Genomic DNA, 18,661 nt, shown 5'->3' on the forward strand with positions numbered 1-18,661 from the left:
ACATTATTAATATTCATTTGTTCAATCTCCGAGTAAATACTGATCATTGCCGAAAATTCTGGATCGGAGATAACGCCATCGTTGAGACTTTCAGAAAGAAGCGATGATAATTTCGAATACGCGTCGTTGACCTGGGATAATTTATTCTTGTACAATGATAACTTTTCACTCATGCACGAGGATATCTTTTTCGCTACGATATTGAGAACACCAGCGATTGTCGTTGTTGACGAGATTATTATCGTTGCTACGATTGGCGCTATTGTTGTTACCGCGGATAAAATTATTCCAGCACCGGCGACTACAGCGGATACTGCGTACACGGCAATATCAATGATAACTAATCTACGCTGGTATTTTTTTATTTTTATCTGATACTCGTCTAGGAGCTTTTTTAGCGAATCCTGCCATGATCGCGCTTGATTATAACGGTAATCCGATGCGGTCATTTATTAGTTAGTTTATCCAATCAATTGCGGGTGTTTGGTAAACATATTCGAAAATTGTAAAATAATTGATCGGCCCCATGGTGGTTCTATCTGGTGGTTCTAACGTAAATGTTTCGTTGATATTTTTAGTTAGTAAAATATTTAAACACCCGGAAGATTCATCGAAGGTATGGTACCATTTATGTATTTTTATTGTTATCTTAAATTTTATCCTTGAGAGAATATATATTCGATATAACCCAGTAATTGGCGCAGAGAAGCTAAATAAATTTTCCTCGGGTTTCCATATGTTCATCCCCAGACCGAACACCACAAACGGTATTGAACAAATAAGATTATTTGTTCTTACCTCCGGTGGAAAAGTAATATTTTTTAATAATCCAATATGTTCCCTAACTATTGTTTCTTTTAAATCATCAATTTTTGTGGCTGCGTCGAGAAGTTTATTGTTCAAACTTCGCATCGTTGAAACATCCACGTGTATTTCTCTCACAATTTCTCTGAGATTGTCGTGTGATGTTATATCGACCTTTTTGTCAATTTTTGTGGTTGCATCGAGAAGTTTCGCGTTATAATCTTTAATTTCTCCGTCGTACACTGATGCATCTAACTTTTGACGCGCTAATTCACGCACTACATTAATTTCATCGTTAATTTTTTTTATTTTCTCATCTGTCGATTCACGCGCCGCGTTAAACCCCTTGGTAAATTCGGGAACAACAACATCGCTGAGTTTATTAATTTTCTCGCTGATTTTTTTGTTGAGATCGTCGATTGTTGTTTTCTGACTCATCGCGATATTTACTTCGTTAATTTCGCCATGAATACTAGTAATTTCATCGTTGATGGATTTTACTCTCTCGATGAGATCGCTGTGTGTAGTTGAGGAGGTATCGATGAACTTTTTTATATCCTCGTCGAGTTTTTTACTGAGATTTTTTGATACCTCCTCGAGTTTTTTAAGATCATTATTTAGCTTGCTAAATCTTTTTGTCACTCTGTCCTGGAAATCATCGGTTGTTGCCTTATCGGACTTTAGAAGCATCGCCGCTGATAACTCACTATTTTTTTGTTTTATATCCACGAGATCGGCCTTTGGTGGGAACTCCGCGATAATATCGGCGATATCAGCGATAGATTTTAATACCATCTCAGACTGGCGAGTAAATTGACTGATATGATCGTTATATTCTTCTCGCTTGATTATATCAGTTATTTTGACATTACTGGTGTGTAATCTTCCCTCGGTATTTTGAAAAACAGCAACTTCGCCAGGATCTACTTCTGACAGCGATAGGAGATTGTTAATATCGCTCTTGGTTGCAAATTTTGATGTATCGATGTCGCCTGTTTCTGTTTTTTCCTTCCTAAAGAGCGATCTACCGTAAATGTCAACCATGATATTTATCTACGGTATATTCAAATACAATTTTGTTATAAGGGCCGGATGATTTTGAAATTGCGTCAAGAACATTAATTGACTCCGGGCCGCATATTGGTGGATCCGCTAATGTTTGTGTTGGAAGAGTCGAATACCAAACCGGAAGTCTCAGCGAAGACACATAGTTGATAAATTCATTTGGTGGCGCTAATCCATACGAATCAAAATAAACGACTTCGCGAGGATTAATCGCGTAGGCAACCCAATGCGTGCCAGGGCCGGTATTTTTATCGAGATTTATTATTCCTGTCTCGGTAGGGTTTGGTTTTTCTGGTAGTTGATCCCGCATAAATACGCCTCTGAAAAATTTTATTTTTTTATTCTTTGCTTCGCTAAGTAGATCTAAATTTGAGGCTGGTAGACTCGACTTAGGCCGGATCCGTATGGGGGGCGTCTTAGATAAAGGCCGTTTCCCTTTTTTTTACCGTATCTCCCTCCGGTAATTTTACTTGTTAATGCGGAACCTATTTGGGAACCTATCCCTCCGAGCGCGCCTAATCCGAATGCCTTTCCAATCGCCGGAAGAGCCATTTTCACTAGCCCCAATAGAGGAAGAAATCCGCCTGTTTTGACCATGTCTCTGATGGCGCCTATAGAAAGGCTCACATGAACGCCGGAATTTACTGATTTAGCCTTGGAAAATCGTTCACGCTGACCTTTAGTTAGCGATAGTTTGTTAGGTCCACCATGAATTTGATCGTTTTTCAGTGTTAATTTCATACCGCATCGCTTTGATATCGCTGATTGGAGTTTTTTTATCTGACCCGGGGTCAGAGTTACACTGACGTGTTCGTATGGCATATTAATAATCGCTTAATCTAAATTTAGAAATCTTTGATTTTAAAGTTACATTTTCTCGACAGGAGCGTCGATGATTCTCATTCTGCCACTGATGCCTTCCAAGATCATTGTTCTATCGCCGAGAATTACCGCGATCACTTTGTGATTAAGTCCAGCTGTGTTAATTCTGGCTTTGAAATGGATATCAACGACGGATTGTTTTACCAGGTCGAGATGCTCCAGGGAAAAGTAATAGATAGGATAATGAGTATTAAAATCTAGCTGCGATATTTGCAATCCCGTATCGATATTTTGATCGCGACCCATGAAACTTAACAAGCGATGATACGCACGAGCCGTCGAATGATTTTCAAAATCAATTGATATTTCCTCGGATGGTTCTTGTTGGCCGTTTATTCTCAGTGATACATTTGTTGCTCCAATGTGATCAAATATCATATGACTGTATAATTGATGATACCTATTGGCACGCAAAAACGCGATAAAGATTTGCCTAGGTGCGGAGGTACCTTGCTGCGATGCAATACGCCAGGTAAAATCACCATTAATATTGGTAGTTGTGGAATCTGTTGTTGTTGTCAGCCATGACATGACAGATTTACCGCCTTGGTTCATAAATGACAATAATTTTTCTTCTTCGATTATTGACGGGGTTATCGCTGGCATCCACAAGGTAAATTTTAGTAATCTTACTATGCCGTTATTATTCGCGGCATCATTGGGACCTATCACGCCAGTAGCGTAATCGATGGCACCTTCTCGCCAGATAGCATCGTTGCTATTTTCCTTTCTGACAAATGTTACGGTGTGTTTTGCTCCGTAGATAACTTTCCTGAAATGTCTGCAAAATCCGAATATATGGGATAACGGGATAGCACAAGCGAATCTTCTGTTACCTGGTGATAGCATGGACTTTCGCGTGGTAAATCCGAGATTATAATCAGGATAAGGTTTAATGATCATATCTTCGATACCAGCGGGAACAGCAGGATTGGCGCGATCGTTGGGTTGTCTGATAAGGAACGGCCTACTTTCGGGACGATTAGTATTATCCTTGGCAAACATCATACTAGGGCCAGCTGATCTAGTAAAATCATCCGAGTATCTAGCTAGGCCTATTATCGTCGTTGCTAAGTCAACATCATTAGTAATTGACTCAATCTCTCTTCCATCAATCATGCAAGTTGCGCTCTTGAATAACGCCATAATACCGTTGTTAACAAATCCGACTCTAAAATCTGCTGCATTGGCGGTATTATCCGCTTTAACAACTTCCCCGGTAACTTCGATATATGCCTCAGATGGAAGAAAATATCTTGTTGTATCGTGAACTTGAATTTCCAAGCGATTAGGTGTATTTGGTTCAACTGCATCGTACGAGAAATACTGGAAATCTCGCACGGATGTGTCCCTACCTACAGGCTCGTCCATGTCAAATACTTCATTTGACACTTGTGCGAACATTTATTATTAAGAATATCATCTAAAACGAAGACCACTGCCTGAAATAAAACTTGTATTAGCAACTTCATTTGCGAGATTTGTCTTAGCAACTTCCTGCGCTATATTTGTCTTAGCAACTTCCTTTGCGAGATCATTTATTTTTTTATTTGCTGCGTCGTTTATGGCTTTACTGACTTCGGGTGGCATTTCTCTGGTGCTAGGTAATTTGACCGGTTGTTTTTTGCGCATTAAATTTAATATTTTACTTTTGACAACATTGAAGCCTTTACTGGCCAAATTACCGATACCAGAGATAGCAGTCTCGCCAATCTTTCCTATTGCTTTTAACCCGAATTGCTTGATCACGGGTCCGATTTTAGGTATTATTCGCGTAACGAGACTTCCAATGATATCACCGAATCCATTGCCGTGGATATATTTGTACACGGGCAATCTAGAGTTTACTATGCGGACCTGTTTGGGTCTGCGCTGATGTTTGTGAACAATCATGTTATTTCAATTGTGTTGTTTTAATCGATGAGCTCATCGACAAGTTCCTTGTAAATGTGAGAATTAATGATGCCACCGCGGAATAATCGCTGACAAATATCTGAGGCTTCGTTAATTACTTCGCGAGAGTTATTTCCGGCTCGTTTTCCTCCGATTAATACCTCGAGGCGAGATACATCGTTGACAACACTGTCAGGGCAAACGGTATATCCGCTTCCTGTTTTTGGTTCTGGAGGAGATTTCGGTGGTAATGGAGGAGGGGAGGAGCGAAAGGACCTGCCTTCGTCACCTTGAAAATAACGAGGCCCCAAATTAAAATTACGCCGCCTAGCTTCGGCAAGCGAATCCCAAATACTTCTATCAATTTCTTCCTGGGAGCGGGGGGGGGGGGGAGAATATTCCGTTCCTACATCTAATACCGTTCTTTTTGTCTCAGGTGATGATTCTGAAGGGAGGTGGAAGGAAGGGGAGGGAAACTGGGGGATTAACGTATCACTCGCCATTGTAGATGACGGACTTTTTGCCGCTGCCGCTTTTGTTAATTTGTATTGATCAACCTTCAATAAAAATTTTGCAAAATTTTCATCATTGTAAACTATCGGTTTTCCTAAACTACCAAAATAAATTATCGCCTGCCAATCAATTTCTCCGACTTTATCAGCAATATTTTTTTTCAAAAATAAATTTTTAGTTTCCGGAGAATCATCCGCAGCAACTACCATTTTTTTAATATCGTCATCGATTAAATCCATGTATTCTTTGTTCAAATAATTATCTGCGGGTAATTTAGGATCAATTATTAATGAGCCATTGTACACAGATGGTTTATATTCGCTTGGTTGAGTTACTGGTTCCTGATCACTCTGATCTTTTTTCTTTTTTGATTTTCTCTCCCTTTTCTGAGGTGGAATTTTTTCTTTTGGTCTAGCTCCTAATTCCTGTGGTTGAATATCTTCTTCCTGTAGTTGAATTATTGGTTCCTGTGGTATTACTTTTCTTTTTCGTGTTTTAGCTTTTTCTTCCTTCTCCTGTTGTTTTCTTTCTTTCGCTTGCTGCCTTTCTTCCTTCTCCAGTTGTTTTCTTTCTTCTGCTACTTGCTTATTATATCTTTGTGTGTCTCTTGCTGCTTCTAAAAATCTCCTGTAACGCGGATCCGTTACCATACTCACATGTGTTTTCCCCGAGTAAACTTTATATACCATGTTGTACCAATTATCACGAGTTCCGTATCTTTTTTTTCCTATTGCAGTCAAATATTCATTTCGATCGCTAAAATAATTTTCTGCAAAATCGCCAATTTGATCTATGGTATACAGTGCCGAGAGCGGTCGTGATATCATATCCCATCCCTCATCGGTGAAATTTTCTCTTAAATTCTCGATATTAAACTTCCCTTTTATCATTACAGGTTTTCCTCTTACAGGTTTTCCCTTATCTGCTCCAGAATCAATTGCAAGTTGTTGCCCCTGTTGTGCTGCTGCTATTGCTAATCGCTCGGGTAATGTTCTTGATTGTTCCTCGATACCTTTCAACATAGGAAAAATTCCCTTTTTCCTGGTATCTGGATCTTTTTCGTCACCAAATACAACTTGTTCGATTGTTCCGGTAACTGGCTTCAACCATTTCGATGATACCTCGGCAATTCCATGTTGTACATCTTCGTAACCACGAACATTTCTCTTAAATAATTGTTTTGTCGGGATAAGCTTCTTTAATGCCGCTAATTGCTCTCGCGCTAATCTGGCAGAATGAGGCTCTCCAACTGTGCTAGCTTTCGGACTCATATTATTTTCAACTATATTGTTTTAATGCGAGGTAAAATTAGGATCAGCAGCCAAACTTTGCAAACTTCGTCGACGGAATAAATTCCCCCCCCCCCCTAAAATCCTTGTTTTTTCCTTGTCCAGAATCATTGATTTTGCACACAAAAATTGCAATCGGGGTTGAATTTACGCAAATTAATTTTCGTAGGAAGCTTTATTTCTGCTTTCTGAGGCTTCTACGGAGAAAGTTCTCGTAGGAGGCTTTATTTGGTCTGGAACGTCTGGTCTGTAGAACTTCCCTGCTGCTTTGGCTCATGTGCGATTATTGATATTTTTGCTTCCTTGGTGGTGATACGCTTCATTTTTGACGCTGTATTTCTTTGTTGATTTCTTCTATCTGATAAGACCCTGTTGGTAAATGAATGACGTTCCAGTCGGGGGTGCCGTCAGTGCCATCGGCACCGGGTTTATTCTGATACGAAAATACAAATGAATTATTTGGCAACTGTCCGTGAAATGATGTCGACTTCATGTTGGGTCAACTGTGATATACACGTAATTGTGCCAACGCGGTTTCTTTCACTGAAATTGCAGTTGGAAAATTAATACTAAACTCTGGTTGCGTCGAAGATATTGTTATCATTAATGTTTTTACCGGAGCTGTATTTGCGGCTATCTCTTGAACTATCTCCGTCATTATTTATCTTCATCGTTTTCAAATTAAAATTCTTTGTGCGCTCGTAATCGTTGTATGCGCTGGACATCAATGTGAATTCGGAATCGGATATAACTGTATCGTCAAGGCTGGATGATATCAACGAGGACAATTTCGAGTAGGTGCTTGTGGCCGCGTTGTTTAACTTTTCATATTCGTGTAATTTTGTTAGCGCGCACGAGGATATTTTTTTTGCAATTATATTAGCAACTCCTGCAATCGTCGTTGATGTTGAAATTGTGATTGTAATCGCGATTGCGGTCGTTACCGGAGTTAGCGCAGACAATAACACACCCGTGGATGCAACTACCGCGGATACCGAATACACTATTGTGTCTAATACAGTTACACGCCGTTTGTATTTTTTTATCTTTGTTTCGCATTTGTCAATAGTGTTTTTTAGCGTTGACTGCCATTCGCGTACCTGATCATATCTATATTGCTGAGCATCTAATATTGTCGTTGATGCTGATTTCATTTTATTATTTTACGCGGTGACCAATTGAGGTGTTTCTGCGACGAATTCCAAACACCACCAGTAGGATGTTGCGGTTAATTTCTTGTCTGCGGCTTCAAGTATAAATATTTCTTCGGTTTCCTTGTTTAGTATGATAGTCACAACCCCGGAATACTTATCGGTGGAATGTCTCCAGGGATATGGTGTGAAGATTTCAAATTTAGCGGCACTGAATACAGACAGTCTATACACACCAGTGGCTGTTGCTGTATATTTGATAGTATTATTTTGTCGGGACCATGTTGCGAATCCCGATGATACCGTATATGTTATGTTGGTGATATGCCCCGGGGTAACTCCATTGGGGACTTTAATCAAGCTGGTTTTGGCAACGATCTCAGGAATTCCCGCTACGATGTTTTGCTGTGTTTGTTTGATCGTGTCAATGTTGGTCTTGATTTCAGAAAGTTTCATATCGATGACTGGAGGAGTCCCAAAGAACTTATCAATGGACTCATCAGTTTTTTGAAAGTTTCTTGGAAGTCTTGTAAACGCGCCCACGTGAACATCATACTCTGCCCGCAACGTGGCTAGTTTACCGTCAATGACGCTAGTGCTTGTGTCTACATATTGTTTGTTGCGGCATCTTCCGACGATGTTGGATCTCTTAAAACGGTTATTTTGTTACCGTTCATGCTGAGTTCACCTGTCATTGTATCACCGGTCTTCGCTACACGTTCCCCTGCGGCTTTTCGTGCATCATCTCGAAGCGCCGCGATTGATATCAGCGAATCTCTGATTCTGCCGCTGTCAGTGAATACAACGATGTTGTCCGTGGTAGCTCCAATAACCCTGCGAATTATGTCATTCCACTTAATGTTGCTGGTTCTTAGCTTGCCATGTCGATCTTGAAAAATTACAACCTCATCTGGGTCTATCCCGATCAACGTTAAAAGATTATCAATTTCATCTTTGGTCGCATACTTTGATAAATCGATATCTTTTTTTTCCTCCGCTGTTCTCCTTGATCTTCCGTAAATATCAACCATTATTAGTTATGGGGTTGTTTAAATTTGGAAATCACATCTGTGGTATATTCATGCACGACTTTGTGAGGAGAATTCGCTGATTTCGAGATCGCATCAAGAACATGTAATACTTCACGGCCACATATCGTAGGATCAGTTAATGTTTGTGTTGGTAACGTTGAGAACCAAACTTTCGCCGTTGACGCGGGGATGTTTTTTGTGTATCGAAGAAACTCAACTGGCGGTGCTAGCCCGTACGAATCAAAATAGACAATTCCACGTGGATCGATCGCGTAAGCAACCCAGTGAGTTCCTGGACCGTTTTTGTTGTCGAGATTAATAATTGCGGTTTCTGGATTATTCGGTCGTGCTGGTAATTGATCTCGCATAAAGACGCCTCTGAAGTTCTTTATACGCAATTGTTTAACAGCATCAAGCAAATCAAAATTGGACATCGGAGTGAAAACACTTTGTGTTTTTAGGTCCTTTTTGGGTACCATGACGCCGGAGTTCCTGGGAGTCTTAGCCCGGATCCGCGAGTCCCCTTTTTTTGTATCCTCGCCCTGTGGCTTTCTTTAGTGTCATTCCAGCAGCGGTTCTAACAGCCCCTAACGCGACTGCGGAAGCAGCAGCAGCTATCAGTGCTGGTATCGCGGCGAGAAGAGGAAATATACCACCGGTTTTAACCATATCCTTGACAGCTGCAGGAGAGAGATCAAGTCGAACTCCAGTCGTTGCCTGCGCTGCTTTATTGAAATGTTTTAGTTGGGTTTTAGTTAATGACAGTTTGTTTGGACCGCCCGCTAACTGATCGTGTTTTAGTGTTATTGTTGTCCCACATGTGCTCGCGTTTTTCGATTGTAATTTCTTCACCTGACCAGGAGTCAGAGTGACATTAACATGACTGTATGATATTTTATTTATCAGAGATTGATCTAATTATTTACACGTTGCTGCTAGCAGTGTTACATATTTTCCACCGGGGCATCGATGACTCTCATTCGTCCACCAACACCTTCAAGTAGCATTGCTTTATCGGAGAGTATGACCGCGACAGCTCTAAAACCACCAGTAGGAAACTCACCCACGTTAGCCTTGAAATGTATATCAACGACAGATTGTTTGGTTAGATCAAGATGTTCCAGCGAAAAGTAATAAATCGGATAATACGTTGTGAAATCCAACTGTGATATCTGCAAGCCGGTATCAATATTTTGATCACGTCCCATAAATGTCATCAGACGATGATACGCACGTGCGACTTGATTGTTTTCAAAATCTATCAATATGTCTTCGGATGGTTCTTGATGTCCGTTTATTCGCAGCGAAACTTCAGAGACAGCAAGTTTGTCAAATATCATATGCGACCGTGTTTGATCATTTACTCGTACGTTTTCCTGGAGTGCAATGAAAATATGTCGTGGTGCTGACACTCCTTGCTGTGATGCTATGTGCCACGTGAATTGCCCGGCACCTGCGCCCTGAATGGAATCTGTTGATGTTGTTAACCACGATATCAATGAGTTACCACCTGTATCCATGAAAGAGAGTAACCGTTCCTCTTCAGCTAACGATGGGGACATTACTGGAATCCACAACGCAAGCTTGAGTAATCTTACTTTACCGGCAGCAACACCAGCATCACCGTCTCGCCAGATAGCGTCGTTATCATCACCTTTTCTAACAAGTACAACTGTATGCTTGGCCCCAAAAATAACCTTTCTGACACTTCTGCAAAATCCAAAGATGTGAGACAGCGGAATTGCACATGAAAATCTTCTACGATCACCTTTTAACATTGATTTACGTGTAGAAAAACCAAGATTGTAATCAGGGAAGGAAAATGATAGATCTTCTACTGTATCAATAGCAACATGATTAGGATGAGCACGGTTTCTTGGTTGTCTTATTTCATAAGATCTGTGTTCAGGATGATCAGTATTATCCTTAGCGAACATCATAGTCGGACCAGCTGATCTAGTGTAATCATCTGAGTATCGTGCTAATCCGATAATTGTTGTAGCAACGTCAACATATCCTGAATTATCTCAATTTCCTTTCCATCGATGTTATATGAAGCACTTCTGAATAGCGCCATGATGCCATTATTAACAAAACCAACTCGGACGTTAGCTCCGTATGGTGTATTAGCGACAACATTTGTTACAAGTTCCCCCGCGACTTCAAGGAATGCTTCAGCGGGTAAGAAATATATACTTGTATCATGCACTTGTAATTCAATTCGCCCGCGTTGATTGGGTGTTGTTGCTTCATAAGAATAATACTGATAATCGCGCACAGACTCATCTTTGAATACTGGTGCATCCATATCGAACGCTGGATCTGATACACGTTTGAACATTTTTATATAAATTATCGTCTAAAACAAAGACCACTTCGGGAAACTCCACTTCCTGATATGAACGAGGTATTTATTTGTTCGGGTTCTTGATTTACAAGAGATGCGAGTTTTTGATTTGCGGCCTGATTTATTACTTTACTGACATCCGCGGGCATAGTTTCGGTGCTCGGTAATTTTACTGGTAGTGGTTTAACCGCGCTCGGTGAACCTCTTTGAGGTCTGTGTATTAACCGTACCAATCTATCCTTGACTGCCGTAAATGCTCTTCCGGCAAGATTACCAACAGCTCCAAGGGATTTATCCTTAACAACATCAATAGCCTTCATCGCTAATTGTTTTGCAATCGGCAACGCCTTGGGGGCTATTCTTCTAAACAAACCCGTAGCAATATCACCAAGACCATCTCCGTAGGTTGCTCGATAGACCGGTAATCGTGAATTCACTAATCTGACTGGAATGGGTTGAGCATTGTGTATAATCATTTTATTTAATTGTTGTTTCTCTAACTAAAATTACTGTGACCTTCAGTCGCTGTAGTAACCGTCTGCGAGTTCATTAATAAGTTCACAGTAGATGCTGATATCCATGATACCACGTTGAAATAGTCGCTGACAGATATCTGCGGCTTCATTTATAATTTCCGGAGAGTTATTTCCGGCACGTTTTCCTCCTGTGAGAACTTCTAGCCGTGATACATCATTGATGATATTATCAGGACAGGCAATAAAACCAGACCCGGTTTTAGGTTCAAACAACTCAAAATCTTCAAGAACATCTATCTCTGGAGTCGAAGAAGGACGTCGAGCAGCAGATTCCGTCGGAGGAGGAAGTTGATAAGAAGACTTTGGTGGTCTCCCCAGTTTTTTAGGTTCTTGCGCTTTCTGTTCCAGAGCTCGCTTTCGCTCTTTCTTCTCTTGTATTTTCGCTTCTTTTTCTTTTTGTTTTTCTTTTATTCTTTTATCTCTCAATTCTTTATTATACCCAATTACACCTGTTTTTATAAAATTATAAGTATCATCAATTTTAGATATTCGGGGGATACCTCGATTTATTTTATACACATAATCAGTCCACTCAGTTTGAGTCATACCTTTTTTAATAGCTTCTGGTTTTAGAAATTCATGTCTGCGATGATAATTTTTGACGATCCAAACAGAAAACTGTCTAAGTTCCTCTATGTTACTCAGTGGAATATTTTTTATTTCTTCGATACCATCATCAGTAAATTTGTCTATAAATGTTTCTTTGACAGTTTCAAGTGGACCTACTGCACCTGGATCAGCTGCGGCTGCTACTTGTTGTTCACTAAGTTGTTCTATTGCTTGAAGCAAACCTCGCTGTGGTTTTCCACCCTCGATTGCAACATCCTCGGGAGTTCTTCCTGCGATTGCAGTTAAAACCTTTCCAGTGACTGCAGTGACAGGTTTGAATAATTCCTCTGTAGACTCTGCGAAACCTTCTCGGGATTGCTGTCTCGCTTGCAATTTTTCTCTGACACTATCACGAACAGGAAGAAATTTTTTTATTGCTTCTAGTCGCTCTCGAGCTAGTCTAGCAGAATGTGCTTCTCCAATGTTGGCCATTATTGTCAACTTAAATTTTTAATTCACAACAGAAATCCTAGAATATTTACATTTTGAGCAGCAGAGAGACTGAGCCCCCAAGTGTTTCGTCGACCACCCCTATCGTCAAGAAGTATTTTTATAGTTAGTTATTTTTCATTGAAATAACTCTCCTAGTCAGCAGAGAAGGCTTATTTATCATAGTTTTCTGAATAGAGGGTTTATTTTGTGAAATAAGATCCTCTATCAAGAGTGTTCTCGATAGAGAATTCTGTTGGAACGAATAGTTGGAGGGCTCAGTCTCTCTGCTGCTCTCTGCAACCGTGTAACAGCTGTACATACAAATACAAATAAAACACGATAAAATATCGGCATGCTCTGTAACCGTGTAACAGCTGTATACACAAATACAAATAAAACACGATAAAATATCGGCATGCTCTGTAACCGTGTAGCAGCTGTATATACAAATATAAATAAAACACGATAAAATATCGGCATGCTCTGTAACAGTGTAACGGCTCAAACGAAAGTTATCCAGAGAAATGAACAAACAACTAAGATTGTGGATTATCAAAGTCTAGAAGATCCGGAAATAAAAAGACGCTCCATAAAAAGAGTCTAATTAGAGAATAGTTTCAAGCAATAACACCATGAAAGAAATAATTTTAAAGGTTAATTAATCGGAAAAACGGGCTAATAAAGCAAAGTTTTAAGTTATAAATTTTATCAAAATGGACAAATCTTTATTTTTGGCTTCTGTATGCAAGAAATAATTTGTTTAATAATAATAATAATAATAATAATAATAATAATAATATTTTTGTATTGTTACTTTCAACATCTTAGATAGATAGATAGATAGATAGATAGTTTGAATTGAAAAAAAGAAACTTACAAAAGTTGGAAATGCTATCGATATGACCTTCACGCTTTTCACCACCCAAAGCAAAACGAGGCATAATACTTGGATTGCTGTGTAGAGGTGTACACGCCGTAACGGAACATGTCGAAGGTAGACATGATCCGGTTGATATTTCTGTGGCATAAAGACCAGCAGTACTCTTTGAACCAACTGCATATGAAATAAAATGGTGGACGAACTCATAATAATAATTTTAGACTTACAAGTGTTATGTTATATACAAATAATAATAGCGTTCAATGAATGAGGTCTTAAGTAGGAGACGGAATTGTTGTTTGTATTGACGTATTAATAAACACAGTGAAATTGGGAATTACAAACAGTCCCTTTGTAATACTAGACATCTTTATACAATACCTAAGCAGTAAGTACAGTTTTTGACCATATTTATAATACTGTACTTGCTTTTGCTGTCTTCTCCTTTTCATGATAATCAAGAACATGTATGTACTGACAGAGAGAGAGACAGACAGACGTGAGAGAGAGAGAGAGAGAGAGAGAGAGAGAGAGAGAGAGAGAGAGAAAAAGAGACGGGATGCCAATACTATTTAGATAGATCCGCGACAGGTAGCAGTCAGTTTCGTCTTTAATAATGACATACCGCCTGTGGGTTGTGAGATAACTGATTGGCGCATTTGAATCACCCAGCGCTATGTCATTCAACCATCGTGTAAAAGGTTTCATTTGACGGATGATTGATCTGATAGCCAGCTGGTTGACAATCATTAAATAAAGGTCAACTATGGAGACAATATACAGTAAAATTTACTCTAACGGAGGTCTTGAAATATACCGTTCAAATGAAAGCCATGATGCCGCAGTTACGTGCAGAAAGATCGTAAATGCCACATTATGTGAATAATACTGAATCTTGAAAGATATTGGTCCTAAACATCGTTGGGTGACATGAAAACCAGATAAATTGACGTTTTCACATTATGAGCCATGTAATTTCTCCTTCAAACTGAGAAACACGGTCATTTTTCACATGTGTACGAATTAATCCGATGTTAATAGGCGACATCCGAGCGGCGAATCTACATCAGGCGAAATCTGGATGACGTCACCATTGTAAACATTGGAAGTCTACACCACGCTGTGTCTGATTGTCTTCAGTCCAAGTTCGCGCTTCAGAGTGTCATAGCTGATCAACAATATTCACCCGAGTCTTATTTTTATCTAATGCGCGCTTTACTTCTCAGATCCGGTCTTTCCTTTCTGCGTTCCCTCTGTAATCAATTTTGTGCGCTACGTGCGACTGTTATTTTTATTAGATTCGTCACTAACGGAATTTGTCGAATGTATTATATCACTACTTTTGGAGAACTCCCGCAAAAGAAGGGAACTACGAGCGACTTCGTTGACTGAATTAAGGGCTGTCACCTCTTTATTCTGAACTTAATATCTGAAAGTCGTTTAAACCTAACATCTTCGTTATTTCAAATAACGGTTTATGTCAGATAACTTTTTTAACAAGTTATATCCATCCTTCCAAGCTTTAGGTAGACTGGAAGAATGGTGAAATTTATGATAAATGGCGGCATTGGGACTTTAAGTGGGATGTCATTTATCACAAGCCGACCAGTCCATAATGTCCATATAAGTGTATACCCTTTGAATTACAAACACATATTTGCATTAAACTTTTCCTTTATATATTTGTCAGTAGAAATAAGCAGCAAACATCGATCTAAACATTGCAAATAATTATCATGGGGATCGTGTGATACATTTCATGGGAGCTGGGTCCTCAATTATCATTTCAAAGTACAGCAGGAGTTATTCTCGATAACTGTGACAACAATAGGAATCTAACGTTCTTCTTTTCTCATTGTTGTCTATATACAATAATGTACATCGTGACTGTGCGTCTGTGTTTGAATATAAAGTTTTAGTAGTGCTTTACAACAATTGTTATTATATGTTTTTCGTTTATTTTTCTATGTTAATGAATTCTTTGTTCTCGCGATATGTCGCTTCCTAATACCTATCAGGCGCAGGCAATAATTGTATATTTTTGTGAGGGTCTTCTTTTTAAAACGCAATTACTATTAAACGATGTAATACAATGTTTTAATAACAACGAATATATTTTTTCAGTATGGAACAATAATACGAGTTAAAACAGAAATCTCGGAATTGGGCTATTTGAATGGGATTTTACGTGCGATTTAGAAGGGTGGGTCTCTTGGGTTGTTATCACTATAAATCTTCCACATTGTCAAATCTCCATAATTCAACAAAATTCATCCAAACTTCAAAGGTTCTTTCAAAGACTAAATTGTTCTGTGTCAGCAATGATGGATTTTTTTTTTCTGAAGAAAACATATGTTCATAAATATTTATTTATACAAATGAGCAGGCGGAGAATTTTTCTTTTCTCACGGGTACAAAAACATGCATACTCAATTGATACATTTTGTGTACCTTGCTATTGCACATAACTATGCCATTCAGCGCAATAATGGTACATTTTCTGTACCTTATTATTACATATATGTGTATAACATTCAGTGCAATAATGATATATTTTGTACCGTGTTTTTACACATACCTGCATACCATTCAGCGCCGTAATGATACATTGTATTTACCTTGCTGTTACACATACCTGCATACCGCCCAAAGCAGCAACACCCATGTAGAGGAAGACACCATAAAGTACCGGCATTGGAATATACTGAAAGGTATGATAAATATTACTTAATGTATGTCGTACGCACTTTACTTGTTCTAAGTAAATTGATGTCAAAAGAAATCCACGCAGAATCATGTCTGTATTTTAAAGATTGGTATTTTGGAATGATTTCTGTATTTAAAATGCTGAAGACAACAAGTCTGTTCTGTGAAGAGGGAATAAAAAAGCTCAAAAATCTTTTTGAAATAAAATTGATCATGGCGGGCCTCAGACCAATTGGCCATGCACCCACAGGGGCCCCGCACGTTAGTAATTTTGTTTTTTAAATTATCGATATAGAGATAGTAATTTTAAAGCTATGGAAGAAAATTGTAAGTTTAATATAATATAAAACATGTTTAAAAGTTTATTTCCAAATGCCGTGCTCACGAGTGGCCTCGCGCGTAAATCCAGGGGCCCCGCCAAATGATTCAAATCGGGACCCGACAAATTGATTCAAATCGGGACCCGCCAAACTGATTCAAATCGGGACCCGCGTTTGCTAAAGCAGATGCTGAAACCGATATCAGATATCAGACGCTGAGTTTGGATAAACTTAGCCTCGACACGTAAATATTCATCCACATTCAGTCAAAATCCTTCAGTCGTAATGGCCTCTATTAAATATAATAATGTGATATCAACTTTAGAAATACTCAATACTGTATGCAGTAATCGTGGACCATTCAATTTTTATGTATGAAAACTGAGAAACACAAAAGACTTGAAGAGATTAGTTTTTGAGAGCAAATGCACATCTTATTTTCTCGCCATCATGACAATTTATGGCATTCTATGAGACTGGTACTTCAGAGAAGGAATGAAACATCTTTCAAAATGAATATAGTGCAACCAATGTTTGATGGCAGTATGATTTATAAAGACCGCGATTTTGAAGGTATAAGGGCAACATGTTGGACCAAGAAGGGAAATTTAGCATATACCAATGATATTTATGGTAGTCCTGGACCAAATCTGACCCATTGTTGGTCCAGCTTACCATAAGAGGATTTGTCATGTTACTAGGTGATATATTATCCAAAGAGTAAGATGTCTTGGAAACCATTTGTGATTACAAATGATGTCATATAGTGATGTTGATACAAGTGTCAAAAGAAGCGCTCAAACATGTCTACAAATGACACATACCTGCATATCTTTATGGACAGATTTAGTTGTTTTATTGACTAAGAAATTTATAAATCAAACTTTTCCATGAGAATAACCCCTACCGCCGAGAAAAAGAAAAAGTTACAAAACCCAATAAAAATGCATGAATACTCAGACAAACTGAAAGTAAATCAACATTGTCACACGGCATCTAAATGTCTGGTTATGACTGGTTTGGTTCAAATATTTTTCAGACTTTTTATTTTTTTAAAGAATGTGTGTGAGTCCCTCTCCAAATGAATCAATATAAAATCAGTCGCAGAACTTTGGATCCTGGGTCATGTTTATCAAAAGCTTAACTAGTCATGGTACCCTCCTAAAATCCTTATGAATGACACTTCCAAACTGATATCCTTCACCTAACACACATTATCACCTTCTAGCCTTGAAAAAAATTAGGGTCACAGTCACCATGACGTAAACTGCTTTGAAACAAGGTCGTTCAGTGCTCAACATATTCTATTTTTGGGCAAACGTTTTTAAGATATATTGCTACATGGTGTGACGGACGGGCGGACGGATAACAAAAATGTATAATTGCCACATCGCTTTTGATATATATATATATATATATATATATATATATATATATATATATATATATATATATATATATATATATATATATAGAGAGAGAGAGAGAGAGAGAGAGAGAGAGATGTGTATGTGTGTAATGGTTTGTTGATGGAGACATATTTGCATGAAAGATCGAATAGTGGTTAATTTCACCTGTAGTATTGACGTAAATAAAACCGCCAGGCCACTGAATATCCCCACCATTAGAGTAGTAACTCGTTGCTCTCTGAAACAAAATAGTATTCGTTCGAAATCTAATTTCAAGTTTATTCAGACATGATTTAAAAAAATAAAGTCTTTTGCTATTTCATTTAAAACCAATATACGTCCTTAAAAATATTCTTTGTACTTACAAAAGGTGCCAGTATCATCGGTATATGTTAGTACTCTTTAATGCGATTTGTTTAGTATTAAGTTTTAATATGTTTCTATTGATAACACTGGTCAACAGTGAAATCATTACTGACTTGAAAAGGCCCTAATCTGTAGTATTTTGGTGTGCCGAACACGAATATAACCGTTAAAAATTTGTATTGGCTCTAGTTTTGAAGATATTCATATACCTCATTTTCTATGTTTCACTGTGTAAATTTCTCCAGTAGGACTGCAGCAACATCCGGAATAATGATGTAACATTGCATAATACCATCATGCTCACATCATCCACAGTTGATTGCATCATTTTCTGATGCAATGCAATACTAATGCCATGCGGCTGCTGAAGTAAGTTGACGTCAGCAGTGTACTATACATGTGTAGGCCTATTATACTAATGCCAGGCG

General features: G+C 38.6%; 1 protein-coding gene across 1 annotated transcript in view; it reads right to left on the reverse strand.

Annotated features, from left to right (window-relative positions):
• The window catches only part of LOC149789507 (electroneutral sodium bicarbonate exchanger 1-like), a 63,035-nt gene that overhangs the window by 22,833 nt on the left and 21,541 nt on the right, over window positions 1-18,661 (reverse strand). Inside the window, exons 14-16 of the mRNA XM_089972475.1 lie at window positions 18,033-18,105; window positions 16,068-16,136; window positions 13,430-13,606 (exon numbers count right to left, since the gene is read on the reverse strand). Of these exons, the coding sequence (XP_089828601.1) occupies window positions 13,430-13,606; window positions 16,068-16,136; window positions 18,033-18,105 (319 nt within the window). The remainder of the gene's footprint in view (window positions 1-13,429; window positions 13,607-16,067; window positions 16,137-18,032; window positions 18,106-18,661) is intronic.

The sequence above is a fragment of the Sinohyriopsis cumingii genome, chromosome 10 (genome assembly GCF_028554795.1).
Source record: "Sinohyriopsis cumingii isolate HCF-2022 chromosome 10, ASM2855479v2, whole genome shotgun sequence".
Lineage (NCBI taxonomy): Eukaryota > Metazoa > Mollusca > Bivalvia > Unionida > Unionidae > Sinohyriopsis > Sinohyriopsis cumingii.